Raw genomic sequence first — 15254 nt, 5'->3', positions numbered from 1 at the left:
CAATTCTGTGTTATAGCATGAAATCAGCCAGACAACACATAAATGTACAAGCATAAGTTCCAATAAAACTTTTATTTACAAAAATAGCCGTGGGCTAGAATACAGACATAATATTTAAAAACTGCTACAAATGAAGACTTCCATATATTTATTTCACTATAAAATGCTATAAAATGTTTCCTATGTCAAACCATTTAACTGAACTATGACCCCCTTTGTAGGTGACTCTCTGTCTCTTGCAGTTTTTAAGATTCTCTGTCTTGTACATTTGCCATCATCATTATGACGTGTCTTGGTGTGGGTCTTTTGGGGTTCATCTTGCTTGGGACTCTCTGTACTTGTGTAACTTTTTCTTCCCCATATCTGGGAAGTTTTCTGTCATTATTTCTTCAAATAGATTTTCTAATCCTTGCTGCTCTTCTTGTCCTTCTGGCAGCCCTATTATGCATATGCTACTTCGTTTCATGTTGTCCCAAAGCAACCTTAGGCTCTCCTCCTGCTTTTTAATTTTTTTCTCCAGTTGCTGTTCAGATTGAGCTTGTTTCTCTACCTTATCTTCTAACTCACTAATTTGGTCCTCTGCTTCTTCTACTCTGCTGTTGAAACCTTCCATGGTGTTTTTGATTGTAGCTATATCACTTTTCATTTCTTCCTGATTCTTGCATAGGTTGTTGATTTTCTCATCCATCTGGTGAATGAATTGTACAACCATTATTCTGAATTCTTTTTCTGTCATGTTGCATGCTTCAAATTCATTAATTTCCTTTCTTGGCGACTCCTCATTTTCTTTCTTCTGGGTGTTGTGTCGTCTCTTCATTCTGATTATCTCCCGATGGTTCAAAAGTTGAGTTGCGTGGGCCTGGGCCGTGTGCAGTGGGAGCCTCACACCACCCTAGTGTCACTGAAGAGCTCTGACACTAAGATGTGTGGTTGTTGTGGGTTGGTGGGAACCAGGCTTGCTCAGAGTCAGTGTTGCCAGTGCTCAATGTGGCCTCATGTGCGCCCTTAGAATCAGAGACCCTGCGTGCACCGTGCTGAAACAGAGACCCCCCTGGAGCGTGTTGAAAATCAGAGCCCCCTAGCATGCACTAGGAGTCAGAGTTCCCCAAGAATCCAGTATCAGTCTCTGCTGCTTCGCATGACCTCGCATTGAGAATCAGGGTCCCTGTGTGCCCATGCACCAAGAATTGGAGTCACTGGCTCTTAGTATGAATGCACAGGGAATCAAAAATCTCAGGTGCAGGTGATAAGAAACACAGTCAAGTCACTGGTGCTTGGTGCTGCCTCCTGCCCAGAGAATCGGGGTCCCTGGGCCTGCGCTTCGCGGGACAAATTCCTGGTGTTCGCACGTTAGCTCCCAGGCCAGGGCTCCTGTAGCCGGCACTGCGCGCAGGACCCATTCCCAGTGTTTGTGTGTTAGGCCTACCCGTTCCCGGTGTTCACACGTTAGCTCGGACACCTCCACATTTTCTTTATCTATTCAACTGTTGATGAATACTTGGTTGCTTCCACTTCTAAGTTATTACAATTAAGGTCTGTAATGAACATGGATGTGCAAATAGCTCTCCAATTATTTTGAATCCTTTTGTCTATGTATCCAAAAGTGGGACTGCTGGATCATGTAATTCTATATTTGGTAGATAATGTAGTGTAAAACTATATGATATAGAAACCATAGCCAGAAAAATTATGGTTGGCTAGGGTCTGCAATTAGGTTTAACTAATTCATTGAAGTGTAAAGTTGGATTGTTGATTTGAGATATCCCTTCTTTAATGTAAGCAAATAGTTGGATCTTATTTTTTTTATTTTTTAATTCATTCAGCCACTGGAAGTATTTTGATTGTAGAGTTTAATCCATTTATATATAAAGTGATTACTGCAATGGAAGGAGTTACTACTGCCATTTTGTAAACCATTTTATATCCATTTTGTCTCTCTTTTTCTGTCTTTCTACCTTGCTTTCTTTGAGGGGGAGAGGAGAGGGTGGTAGTGATATGCTCTGGAGTTTTTTCTCATTTTCTTTTGTGCCTCTTTTATAGGTATTTCCATTGTATTTACCACAGGGATTACAAAAACACTTTATGTATGTATGTATGTATGTATGTATGTATATATTTATTTTTTAAATCTTCCCCTGAGAATATTTTTCCATTGATTTTTAGAGTAGAAGAGAGAGGGAAAGACAGAAAACTAGATGTGAGGAAAAACACACCCATTGGTAACCTCCTGCATGAGCCCCAACCAGGGCCCAAGAAGGGGAGGAGCCTGCAATCGAGGTATGTGGCCTTATCAGAATCAAACCCGGGACCCTTCAATCTGCAGCTGAGATTCTATCCACTGAGTCAAACTGGCTAGGGCTACAAAACATTTTCAAGTTGTAATAATCTACTAACTTGGTAATAATCACATACAAAATTTCTCCTTTACATCTTCCCCTCCACTTATTATTAAAGTCCTACATTACATTTTTAAATTTTATATTCATTAATATATAGTTGTTTTTTTATATTTTAATTTCTATATCTGAATTAAAAGTAATTTTCATACCACCCTTACAGTATTACAGAATTCTGTTTGTCTATATATTTAACTTTACTAGAGAACTTTATATTTGTGTATGCATTGTGCTGTCTAGGGTCCTTTCATTGCAATTTGAAGGACTTCTCAGCAATTTTTCTAAGGCAGATCTAGTGGTGATGAACTTCCTCAGTTTTTATTTATTCGAGTAGATTTGTATTTCTTCATCATATGTGAAGAACAGTTTTGCTGGATGTAGTATTCTCAGTTGGCAGTTTCTTTCAGAACTTTTGAATATATCATCCTACTCCATTTTGGCCTGTTTCTGTTGAGAAATCTATGGGGCTCCCTTGTTCGTGATAAGGTGCTTTAGAAGCTTTCAAAATTGTTTGCCTTTAGAAAATTTTATTATAATGTGTCTCAGTGTAAGTCATTTTGCTTCATCTCATTGGAGTCCTTTGAAGTTACTGAAATTCATTTCCTTCCACAGATTGTTAAAAGTTTCTGGTCATTATATATTCACTAGAGGTCCGGTGCATGAAAATTCGTGCATTCGGGGGCGTCCCTTAGCCTGGCCTGCACCTTCTTGCAGTCCGGGACCCCTTGGGGATGTCCACCTGTTGGCTGAGGCCCGCTCCTGGGGGAATCGGGCCTAAGCTGGCAGTCAGACATCCCTCAGGCAGCCTGGGAGCCCTTGGATGTCCAACTAACAGCTTAGACCTACTCCTTATGGGTAGGACATCCTCAGCACTGCTGCAGAGGCGGGAGAGTCTCCTGCCACCGCCGCCACTATGCTGGCCAACCATGAGCTGGCTTCTGGCTGAGCGGCACTCCCCCTGTGGTCAGTGCACGTCATAACTACTGGTCATTCCTGGTTGTTCTGCCATTAGGGCCAATTTGCATATTACCCTTTTATTATATAGGATAAACTCTCTGCCTGATTCTGCCTCTCTACTTCTTCTTGGACTTCCATAATGTATATATTGTTCTGGTTGATGGTGTTCTATGAATCCCTTAAACTTTCTTCACTTTTCTTTATTCTTTTTCCTTTGTTTCTGACTTGGTAATTTCAAATGACCAGTCTTACTAGTCACTGTTTCTTTCTTCTGCTTGATCAAGCCCACTGATCTCCTCTAGCAAGCTTCTCAATTCAATTACTGTATTCATTTCCAGAATGTTTTTTTTTATAGTTTCTCTGTTGATATTCTAACTTTGTTTATGTATTATCTTGAGTTCATTTAGTTGTGTTCTCTTATAGCACACTGAGCTTAAGAGGATTAGTATAAATTCTTAGGTAATTCACAATCTCTGTTTCTTCAGGATTGGTTCTGAAGATCTACTTTGTTTCTTTGAGCAATTTCTCTGTTTTTGAATGTGTTTTTTATTTTTGTTTTGTTTTGTGTATTTGAAAATGCTTTGTACTGGAGAGGAACTTCACCAATCAGCCTGGCTAGAGATTCTTTAGGGAGAGGGTGTTTTCTCAAACTTTTTAAGGGGGATGCATCTTCTCTGGGGTTCTACATGAAATTTCCCAAATACAGAGGTTTGTGGATTTCTTTGTCAGGAGTTCATAGTCTCTTGTTCCCTTTGGCTGGCTCTGCAGTAAGCCACTGAACTCTATTTTATCTTCTGTGGCCCCAGGCATTCAAGGTATGACAGTTCCCCATTAGTGTTCCAAGATAGACAAGGCAGAAATTAGTCCTTTGGGCAGTCTCCCTAAAAGAAAGAATGTTGGATGTATGTTCCACTCTTCTTTTTCCCTTCCAATGGAGAAGCCATGAGTTGAGTGATGGCTTATGGGAGGGGCTGATGCAGATGAAATGAAATGGTTTTTTTTACCCACTACAATGTGACTATTCTTGGCTTTGAGCCTACCTGGGGTACTGTGACTTCCTAACTGGTTTCTGGTGTTCTCAAAAGGCTTTTAAAACACATATTGTTGTTAAGTTGGTATCTCTATGAAGGAATAACATCTAGAGTTTTGTATTCTGGCACCTTGGTGTCATCACTCCCAATATAATATTTAAAAAATTAAGGGCTATTTAACAATGCAGAGAAATGTTTATAACAACACTAAGTAAAAAAACCCACAGAATTTCCCCAGCCTGGGCCCTGATCAGGGCATGTGAAGAAGGCCACCAATCGATGTGTTTTTCTCACATCGATCTTTCTCTCCCACTCTCTCTAAAAATCAATGGAAAAATATCCTACCCCGCAGAATTTGATATTTATTGAATTTAGCCATGTAATACATACCTCTTATAAAGATTAAAAAGACATATATGAAAAAAGAAATCAGTTTTGCTAATGTGGTAACATAGGTGATGCTATTTTTCCTATCAATCTATTTAAGATTAATACTTGTATTTAATAGTTTAAAATAATATACATATAGTGCTAACTTTTCACTATTAAATATCTAGGACAAGTGTAAATTTTAATATGAATATTACTTACCTACTATTTAATTGCTTCTTTATAATTTCTAAATTTACTGGTGGAAATGAAATGGAAGTATCAAACTTCTTCACTGTTTGAAATTCACTACTGTGAGAAAGATCTATGTTTCTTCCCTAAAAACAATATTAAAATTAGTTTTCAACATTCGTTAATCTTACAATTATTAATAACATAAAAGCAGACTATATGCTTGAAGGTTTCACTAGATCAATTTAAAATTCTATGCCATTGGCATTTTTCATAGTTACAATAAAATATTTTTAAATTCTCAGTTTTCAAATAAAGAAGTTTAAGTTAGCATGTACGCAGCAAATTACAAAATCTTATTTTTCTTTTTCTTTAATCCTCACCTGAGGACATGGCTTTAAAGAATTGATTTTTAAAGAAAGAGGAAGAGAGAGAGAGAGAAAGAAACATTGATTGGTTGTCTTCCATATGCACTTGACTGGGAATCAAACCCACAACCTAGGTGTGTGCTCTGAACAAGAATCGAACCTGAAACTTTTTGGTGTATGGACTAATACTTCAACCAACTGTGCCACCCAGACAGGGCACAAATTTTATATTTCACAAAAGCATGGTTCTCGGTGTTTTTAAAGCTAGTTTGGTTTATTATCTAAAGTAAAAAGGAATTATGCAAACTTGAGTAGTTAAGAATAAGTACTGTGGCATGTTTTTCCTCAAAAGTATTTTTTTAATGTTGTTATACTAATTTTAATAAAAAAGGGGGGAGAGGGGGAAAACAGGACTAAGCCTGTTACAGTCATAAATAGCCTTCTAAATCATTTCCCTGGTCAGAAACTTCTAAATTACAACCAAAGACCAACCTTTACTTAGTTTTTTAGTTTTAATAACATGGAGATTTTTATAATACTTTCTTAGTTTTTACTAAAAGATTAAATAAAACCTTTTATAAGCACTGTGATTTAGATCATTGTAATTCTGAGCATTACAGACTACTCAGTTAAATAACATTATCATTCCCATGTTATTGATTTAGAAAACTGAGATTTAGAACAATTACATAATTTGCTCAAAGTCATATAAATATTTATAGAGCACTCACAATACCAGGGACTGGGGGATGTAACACTGAACAAGATAGTTAATAATTCTTAACTTAATGGGACGTATATTTAATTTTTTAAATATAATTTTTTATTGATTTCAGAGAGAATGGGAGAGGGAGAGAGAGAAACATTAGTGATGAGAGAGAATCACTGACTGGCTGCCTCCTGTACACCTCATACTGGCGATGGAGCCAGAAACCCCTGACCAGGAATCAAATCATGACCTCCTGGTTCCTAGGTTGACACTCCACCACTGAGACACATTGGCTGGGCTGGAACGTATATTTTAGTGGTAGTGTTAGAACCCAAATTCAGAACTTCTGATCCCAAGTACAATATTCTTTTTGTTTGTGAGTTTTGTTTTAAACCCATTTGTTTAAACTTCACATTTAAGAAACCTACCATATACTATATACTAGTACTGTCAGTTACTATACAATTAAAGATGAAGATACAGCCCAGCCAGCATAGCTCAGTGGTTGAGCATCAACCCATGAACCAGGAGGTTACAGTTTGATTTCCGGTCGGGGCACATGCCCCGGTTGCGGGCTTGATCCCAGGGTAGGGCATGCAGGAGGCAGCCGATTAATCATTCTTTCTCATCATTGATATTTCCATCTCTTTCTTTTTCTCCCTTCCTCTCTGAAATGATAAATAAAAATAGATAAAGACACATTCAAGTAGCTTGTAATAAATATGTGGAAAGTGTTTAAAATCTAGTGGGAAAAGCATGTATGTACATAGTGTAGTGAGTTAAATTGTGGCCTGCCAAAAGATATGTCTATGTTCTAACCCCTGGAACTTGCAAATATGAATTTACTTGGAAAAAGGGTCTGTGTGGGGTATAATTAAGTGAAGCATCTCAATTAAGTGAGATCATCCTAAATTATCAAGTTGGCCTGAAATCCATCAAGTGTCCTTACAAGAGACACTGTAGAACAGTGGTTCTCAACCTTGGCTGCACATTAGAATCACCTGGGAATCTTCTTAAAATCCTGATTTCTGGGCCTCATCCTCCGGAAATTCTGTTTCTTTGTTACTAATGTTGTGGCCCCACCCCACAAAGAAACAGAATTTCCGGAGGATGAGGTCCAGAAATCAGGATTTTAAGAAGATTCCCAGGTGATTCTAATATGCAGCCAAGGTTGAGAACCACTGGTGTAGAAGCACAGCGAAGTCCATGTGAAGAAGGCAAAGGAGTAATGTAGTCACAAAGCAAGGAACACTTGGAGGTGCAAGCCCTCTACGGTGTGTTCTAGTTTATCCCTGTAGAAAAGGCAAAAAAGGCATTTTCCTTGAGAGCCCTCAAAGGGAGCATAGCCCTGCAACACCTTGTTTTCAGACTTCCAGATTCCACAACTGTGGGTGAATAAACGTCTCTTGCTTTAAGCTGTCACATTTGTGGCAATTTGTTATAGGAGCCACAGGAAACTTAATACATGACATAAAAAAATATTACCTTTATGATTTTAACTGCTTTCCTCATTTGCTGCTGTTCCCAAATATCTTGATTTTCATCTTCCTGACTTTCTTCACTTGTTTCATTTCCGGTTGCTAGGAAAAAAAACAACAGTTCATGTATAAATATTCAGTATTTTTCCAATTCTAATACAGCAGCTAATGTTTTTGGGGGGCTTATTATGTGCTGGCTTAGCAGCCTTTTAGATGTGTTAACTTATTCTTCACAATATTTACTCTCATTTTGTAAATGAGAAAACACAATTATTAGAAGGTTAAATAACTTGTCTGAAGACAGTGTTGAAGCTGGGCCTTGAATCTCTCAATTTAACTCCAGAAACTGTATTCATCACCCAACTGCCCCACTCAAAACATCATAGACTCATAAAAAAAAAAAACATTTGATTTTTCCTATCAGTTTCTCAATTCTGCATGAGAATCTAAATATTTAAAAATAATTTTTGGGTTACAAGGAACCAACTCTCACTCTGAAATAATAGTATCTGAAGTAACAAAAATGTTGGCAAAACATAATACTGTTTATAAATGAGAAATGTAAAAATGGTCCTTTGAGATCTAAAGGTTATTGCTTGAGGAAATTGTTTATTATAGCAGGGAAGATTTTAATACTTGACACCTAAAATCCCTGAAGATGTTACACATTTAATAAATAATCTTTACATGCCCTGGCCAGCATGGCTCAGTTGGTTGAGCATAGTCCTGTGCATTGAAGGGTCATTGGTTCAATTCCTGGCCATGGCATATGCTGTTTTCAGGTTCAATTCCCAATTGGGTTGTGTGTGGGAGGCAGCTAATCAATGTTTCTCTCTCTCCTGCCCCTCTCCCTTTCACTCTAAAAAAACCAAACACCACAAAATCAATAAAAACCCATCTTTATAAAGGTGACAATGAAAGTTTTCAATACCAAAAATAAGACTTTGAAATGTTTTTAACCTGTCAAAAAGATCAAGTGGAGATCAAATGATCTATCCTATATAATAAAAGCCCAATATATGCAAATCAACTGAACAGCAAATGACTGGTCGCTATGATGCGCACTGACCAGCCAGGGGGCAGATGCTCAATGCAGGAGTTGCCCTCAGCCCACATGCCCCAGGCCAGCCAAGACCCCCCCCCCAATTGCCCCACTGGTAGCCCCGCAGATCGGCTCTTATAGCCGGCCAGGCCTAGGGACCCTAATTGTGCAAGAATTTTGTGCACCAGGCCTCTACTATACATATAAAAGCCCAGTGACCTTTAGGACGGAACAACCAGAACGACCAGTCGCCATGACATGCACTGACCACCAGGAGGCAGATACTCAACACAGGAGCTTCCCCCTGGTGGTCAGTGCGTACCCACAGCAGGAGCACTGCTCAGCCAGACGCTGGGCTCATGGCTGGCGAGCACAGCGGCGGTGGCAGGAGCCTCTCCGGCCTCGACGGCAGCGCTGAGGAGCAGTGAGCCAAGCGGTAAGGAGTGAGCAGGCGGGCAGTAAGGAGTGACGGGCCAGGTGGTAAGGAGTGAGCAGGCGGGCAATTAGGAGCAAGGGGTCCCGGACTGCAAGATGGCGCAGGCCAGGCTGAGGGGACCCCCCTCCCGCATGCACAAATTTTGTGCATTGGGCCTTTAGTCCAGCGGTCGCCAAACTTTCGAACCTCACGGACCACCAGTTGGCGACTGCTGCTCTAGTCTATATATACAAAAGCCCAGCAACCGAACGGCGGAACAACCAGAACAGAATGACTGGTCGACTAGTCACTCTGATGTGCACTGACCACCAGGGGGCAGACACTCAATGCAGGAGCTGCCCCTTGGTTGTCAGTGAGCTCCCATAGTGGGAGCATCGTTTGGCTGACAGGGATGAGTGGCTGCTCCCACAGCTGGCCAATCCCTGCAGGCCACGCACCCCACGTGCACGAATCCGTGCACTGGGCCTCTAGTAGTAAATAATATTATAATACCCTTTGATAAAATTTTGATACAAACATGTCTTTTAGAGGTCATGATGTCATGGACCAAATTGGTATTAAATAAAAAAAACTTTAATATCCTTTAGACCAGTGGTGGGCAAACTGGGGCTCGGCAAACCACGGCTCACGAGCCACATGTGGCTCTTTGGCCCCTTGAGTGTGGCTCTTCCACAAAATACCATGTGCGGGCGTGCACGTACAGTGCAATTGAAACTTCGTGGGTTCATATATTGTAAATAAATTAAATGTGTACTTGTTTCTTCAGCCATTCTTTGTCTAAGTGTTTGAGGCTTTAAGGTAAATGGTATTCTTCTTTCATGGTCATCAGGCTCACTCTCAGGATCTTCATCACTATCTTTCTTCGTATCAGCAATGGTAGAAATATGTTTTACATCCAAAGAAATATAGTCCTCTTGGGCCCTGGCCAATTCACGTTTTCTGCGGGCTGCCTGAATAAAAGCTGCATCAGGGATATTTACTAAAAGAAACAAAGAGGAGGATATTAAAAACCAAAAATCAACAGATATAAATATTCTTCACAGTAAAAAAAACAAACTGGTTTTCAAATTTTTTTCACTATTTTGATATGAATGTAAATGACAGTATACTTCTGTAATAGAAGAAAACTACTTTGACAGAGATTAAATAATTTTTATTTAATTTTTAAAATTTATTTTTAAATGAACCAAATGAAGAAGTATTAGAAAATACACTGAAACCAATCCAATATATCTTTTAATTCTTTAGTCATCAGGTGCTGTTGCTGACTTTTTATTGAGGGCTAGCCATTTCTCATTTCCAGAAGCTCTGAATTGTCAGGGTAGAGATGGGAGAGGGCCTAGCAGGAGTTGCTCAGTCAGTTACAACTGAAGAGGCTAGTTGGTAATAGACCTAATACAAAACCTTAATGTTCATGTACTGTAAATAAATTAAACATGTCCTTGTTTCTTCAGCCAGGAAGAAACAGGTTAGTTGGTGATACACTAATTTGACATACAAAGTAACAGGGACACTATACTATGATCCACCCCTCTCCATTGGACATCCAGGCATACAGGGAAGTGAGAAACATACTACAATCATCACAGAGCCAAGTTCGCCTTCAAGGGAGTGTGGTGATTCCCATGTGAATAAATGTGAGATGTTAAAAAGTGCACAGGAGAGAATCAGGTTCATTTACCAGGTGAAAAAATATTTAAGTAACATTTTTAAGTAGAGCTTTGTTTTATTTTTTCTTTATTTTATACAGTATAAACCTTATTAATTTGGACTCTTTAAATTCAAAACACGTTTCTTCATGCATGATCTAAACTGAAATTAATCTTTACACTGTGGGAAGAAATGGTTTCATCAGCAAAATACTAAGGTAAACAAAATGGCAAGAGAAATTTTACCATTTCAAGCACTTCAAAATATTAACGAGGGGTGTCAAGTCATTGAGGCTCAAGTAATTATTTTCTAACCTTTCCCACAAACTGGTCCAAATTCCTTTGAAAATAAATTTACAAAAAGGTGAAATTCCTGGAGATGCAGAAATGTTCCAATTTTTTAAACATAAAAAAAAAGAGAGAGAGAGATTTCAAATAACAAGTGCTTAAGAAAAACAAAAAGTGCTATGAAGCAGTAGCTATGGAAGTGCTACTTCCGGTCCGTGGCAATAACTGGAAACCAGTATGTAACCAGGAGGTCATGGTTTGATTCCCAGTCTGGGCACATGCCCAGGATGCAGCTCGATCCCCCGTGTGGGGCGTGCAGGAGGCAGCAGATTAAGGATTCTCTCATCATTGATGTTTCTGTCTCTCTCTTCCTGAAATCAATAAAAAACATGTTTTTTAAAAAAGGACATAGGCTCTAAGGCAGTGACTGGGTTTGAATCTTAGCTGTGCTTCTTATTAGCTGTCTGACCTTGGGCATGTTATGTAATAGAAATGTAATGGTCAGAAACTTTGACCATCATTAGTAATGACCTACTTGCCTCATACTTGACTACAGTTTAGGTTATTAATAATAAGATTAATGGTACAGAAAATACTGATATTAGAAATAAAGTTCTTAAACAACAATCACAAAAATTACCAACCTACTGATGAAAATTCTTCTTCCAGAGAGCTAGAGCTGTTGGAAGATGAACTCTGATCATCCTTAGTTTCTGAGGCATCGTATGTTCCATCCTCTTCATCTGTTGAAAGATCAACTGTTCTGCATTCTAACGGAATATTTTTTAATGTAACAAAAAGAGACAGGATATTAGAATCAATAATTAAAATTTTGAGCAACACCATGACATATGTATAATATGGTGTTCTAACTTTACTCCACAAACTTAAAGTAGACATACACATCTTTCTCCAACTTCCATTCTCTCTGAAACCAATGGATGGTCTAAAAAATATACAAAGACTTACCCTACTTGTATTCCTTTAAAGGAGTATTTTACTCCTTTAAAGGATGCAATGAGAAGAGGAAAGGGAACACCAGAGAAAACAAACAAAAAAGAAAAAAAATAGTTGTAGTGAATAAGTATAAAACAACAAAGTGAATGTGCACTTAGAATGTGTTAGGCACATTGGAATTTGTTTTATATAGTTTACTTCATTTAATATTCACAATTCTATAAAGTAAGTGCTATTACTGAGGAGAACTAGTGTCCTCATCAGGACTGGAGAGGCTAAAGAACACGTCCAAAGTCACAAAGTTAACCAGTGGAGAAGCAGGGCTTTCAACTAAATTTCATGGGGGGGGGAGGGGGTGTCAGGGAATGATAAATACCAAAACCCAATTAGGGACAAACAAATTCAAGCTAAAAGTAAAGCAGTGAAGCTGACCAGAGAAACGGTCCCACATTCCCCTACTGGCTCATTTTGATTCATCAGCATATATCAAAGGACACAACAGAAAAGCTGTTAAACCTCCCCTAAATCTCTCGCCTTTGGAAAACAGATAAAAACCCTTAAGACGAAGGACCCAGTGTGTGCTCTCTCTTGCAACCAGGAGAGCAGCAGGCTGCAGCCGCTCTGCACCTGTCTCCAAGGCCTCTCCTGTTGCCTGGGGAACGCGTTCCCGAGTCCACGCAGCCCAGGCTGGGCTCACTGCTGCTGCTGTGATCTTGCCTCGTCTGTCTTAAGCCTTTCTTTTGTTTCTCTGCTCCACGTGTAATAAACACACTCTCAAAATCACCTGGACTCCTGTCCTACGAAATCAAGAACCCACACGTTCCAGACCATGGCAGGGGCAGACCCATTCCAGAACCAGTCCCTTTCTGGTGACAAGATGACTTACATAGAGCAGAAAAACTCACATTCTATGCAAACACATTTATGCTGCCTGAATCCTATACTTAGGAACACATAGGTACTTAAAAATTACTGCACTGTATTTCACGCCTTTACTGACACAGTCCACAGTATCATCAATGTACCGTTACTGATTTTATATATATATATAGTTATTTTTATCTGTTTTCGCAAATAACTCTTTTGTGACGATTTAACATAAACAGCAAGTCCTGCACTAAAGCTATAACTGGTGATGGTTCATCTGATGGTGCAGATGAGCCTCCAAACCGCGCTGGGTCCCTTCTACTCCCCCCGGGCGCCCAATGGGGAGATGCGGGCTGCGGGCCGGCCGGCGCGCTCACCGTCCCACGATTGCGCGTCGCTCGTGGTCAGCAGCGGGTTACAGAAACCTCTAGTGGCCTCTCCCCGCCCCGCCATACCCCGTCACCTGGGGCGCCCGCCCCGCCGTCCCAAGTCACCTGGGGCGCCCGAGCCGCCGTCCGCTCGGGGAGCAGCTCCGGGGGCCGCGCGCCGGGAAGTGGCCCAGACCAGGCCCCGGCCCCGGCCCCGAGGGCCCCGGACGCGAAGGGGCCTTTCTGCTGCTGCCTCCGCGCTGCCTCCTTCAGGGGGCGACCCTTCCTCCGCAGGGCCCGGGACTGCCTGCTCCCCCGGCGCCCCGGGTTCAACCGACGGCTCCTCCGCGCTGTCGCTGTCACTGGAGTCGGCTCGACGCTGCCGGAAGGTCCTTTTCGGCCTGTGAGCCATGGCCGAGACCTGGGAGCACCGCGCGCGCCCACTTCCGGCGCAGCCAACCCAGGTCACCGCCGGGCGACGCCGCGCGCGCCCCCGCTTCCCGCCGGCCACTGCCTGCGCGCGCCCGCTCCGCGCACTGGCCACGCCCTCTTCGCTCTGCGCATGCGTGCCTTGCCTTCTGGGAGTGGGTGGACCTGGGACCTGGGAGGCTGTGTTCCTGCCGGGAGGCCGGCCCGTGCGGGTGGTGCCGGCAGGTTCCCGCTGGCGCCCGCTCTCAGTGCCTTGGAGAGCAGCACTCCCAGGTGTCCTGGTGCCACCCTGCCTGGGAATCGCTCTGCGCGCGTCCCGGCCTGGAACCCAGCCTCTGTTTCCTGCTTTCTGGAGAGAGTGAAGTTCTCCCCCTAACCAGGAATTAAACAAAAATCAGTGTGGGATGTGTGTGTATTGCTTCTGAAAGCTGAACAGTAAGATCTACATATAAACGATAGGTGTACAAATAAGTGAAAATCTTACGATTGCTTCTAGGCATCCATAGAACCTGGTTAAACGCTTCGGTCCACAAGAAAACAAAATGTATCTGAAAAAGGGGTGTAATTTAGAAAGATGCGGGGGGAGGGGGAGGAAGAGAGAGTTCACCATGGACTCAGAGTGGTTGGTCCCCTTGGTAAACCCATTCTTACTTCGGTGCCTCTGGCCATATATCCCTGTGGGGCAAATAAACATTTAGTTCAATTCCTCTTGCTGGGATTCGGCTCATACTCCTGCTGTTTCCTTTCCTGTTTTAAAGTGCAAGACTTTCCAAAAGGTTCATAGAAAGGATTATTTTAAGGGATACATTTCCAGACACTTTGCTCAGAAAGGGAGAAATTTAAGAAAAATATGTGTGACGTTGGCGTTCCAGAAGGCTGTCCTTTCCCTTCAAATGTCACCCATTTACAATCTATGTCCAAGAGAAATGTGACTTCAGTGTTTTCAGCGAGGTTCAGAGCCATCCGCCGATGTGGGACAGCTGCTTACCTCCCGGTTTTAAACCGCATTGCCTCCGCAGACAGACCCTTCTCTTAGGCATCTTGATGGCCAGCACTTACTATATGAAGACGGAGTGAACCTGAATTCAATGGACTAAATGTGTGGATGACGCTATTCTGAAACCCGAGAACACATTGATCCCTGCAACTTGTTGGAGGCTGCAAATATGTTAACAAACAGGTGATAGATTACTGGGACAGACAGAAAAGAACTCTGCTATTTACAACATAAGCCAAATATTTGTCCTAAGGGAGAGAAATGAGATAAGTGGTTTTCTCTGGGTATGGCCTGGATGGGAGGGCACGAAAGAAACAGAAGTTGTTTAATAAAGGGGGGAAACCTTGGGCGTCCTCCCCTGATCCCAGGGAAAGAAGAGTAAATGCTCTGGAGTTGTTACATTTAGGGGCAGGGGGGGTGGGGGTGCGGGTGGAGGGAATGCCTAGTAAAATCTGAATTGCAGATAAGTGAGGAATTTTTTAAGGTATGTCCCATTTAATATTTGGGGACATACTTGCAGAGGAAATATTGGAACTCTAGTCCAAGATAAAGAGAAATGGGAACATTTTCAAAGGGTAGAGTAAGGTGTTACGTCCTGGGGATGGTAGTGGGATGGAACCTGAGGAATAATGATGGCCAGGGAGAAGTTCCCAGTTGCAGAGGGTAAAGGGACAGGGACTTTAAGATATAGTGCTGCCCCACTCCCCCCTCTCACCCCCCC

General features: G+C 41.6%; 1 protein-coding gene across 3 annotated transcripts in view; it reads right to left on the bottom strand.

Moving 5' to 3' along the window:
- Positions 1-13625, bottom strand: part of GCFC2 (GC-rich sequence DNA-binding factor 2) — a 34059-nt gene extending 20434 nt beyond the window's left edge. For 2 of the 3 annotated variants that reach the window (XR_013996509.1, XM_081101042.1), the window contains exons 1-5: positions 13234-13625; positions 11560-11685; positions 9733-9957; positions 7508-7602; positions 4976-5091 (exon numbers count right to left, since the gene is read on the bottom strand). Coding sequence is in view for 1 of the 3 variants with exons in the window: in XM_081101042.1 (XP_080957168.1) it covers positions 4976-5091; positions 7508-7602; positions 9733-9957; positions 11560-11685; positions 13234-13519 (848 nt within the window). In the remaining 2 variants the exon portion in view is untranslated. The remainder of the gene's footprint in view (positions 1-4975; positions 5092-7507; positions 7603-9732; positions 9958-11559; positions 11686-13233) is intronic. The other variant, XR_013996510.1, reaches the window with a different exon arrangement.
- Positions 13626-15254: the final 1629 nt, after the last annotated feature.

Source organism: Myotis nattereri, assembly GCF_964212035.1.
Source record: "Myotis nattereri genome assembly, chromosome: 10".
Classification (NCBI taxonomy): Eukaryota; Metazoa; Chordata; class Mammalia; order Chiroptera; family Vespertilionidae; genus Myotis; species Myotis nattereri.
The sequence above is the reverse complement of the archived record's forward strand: the minus strand, read 5'-3'. Positions and strand labels throughout refer to the sequence as shown.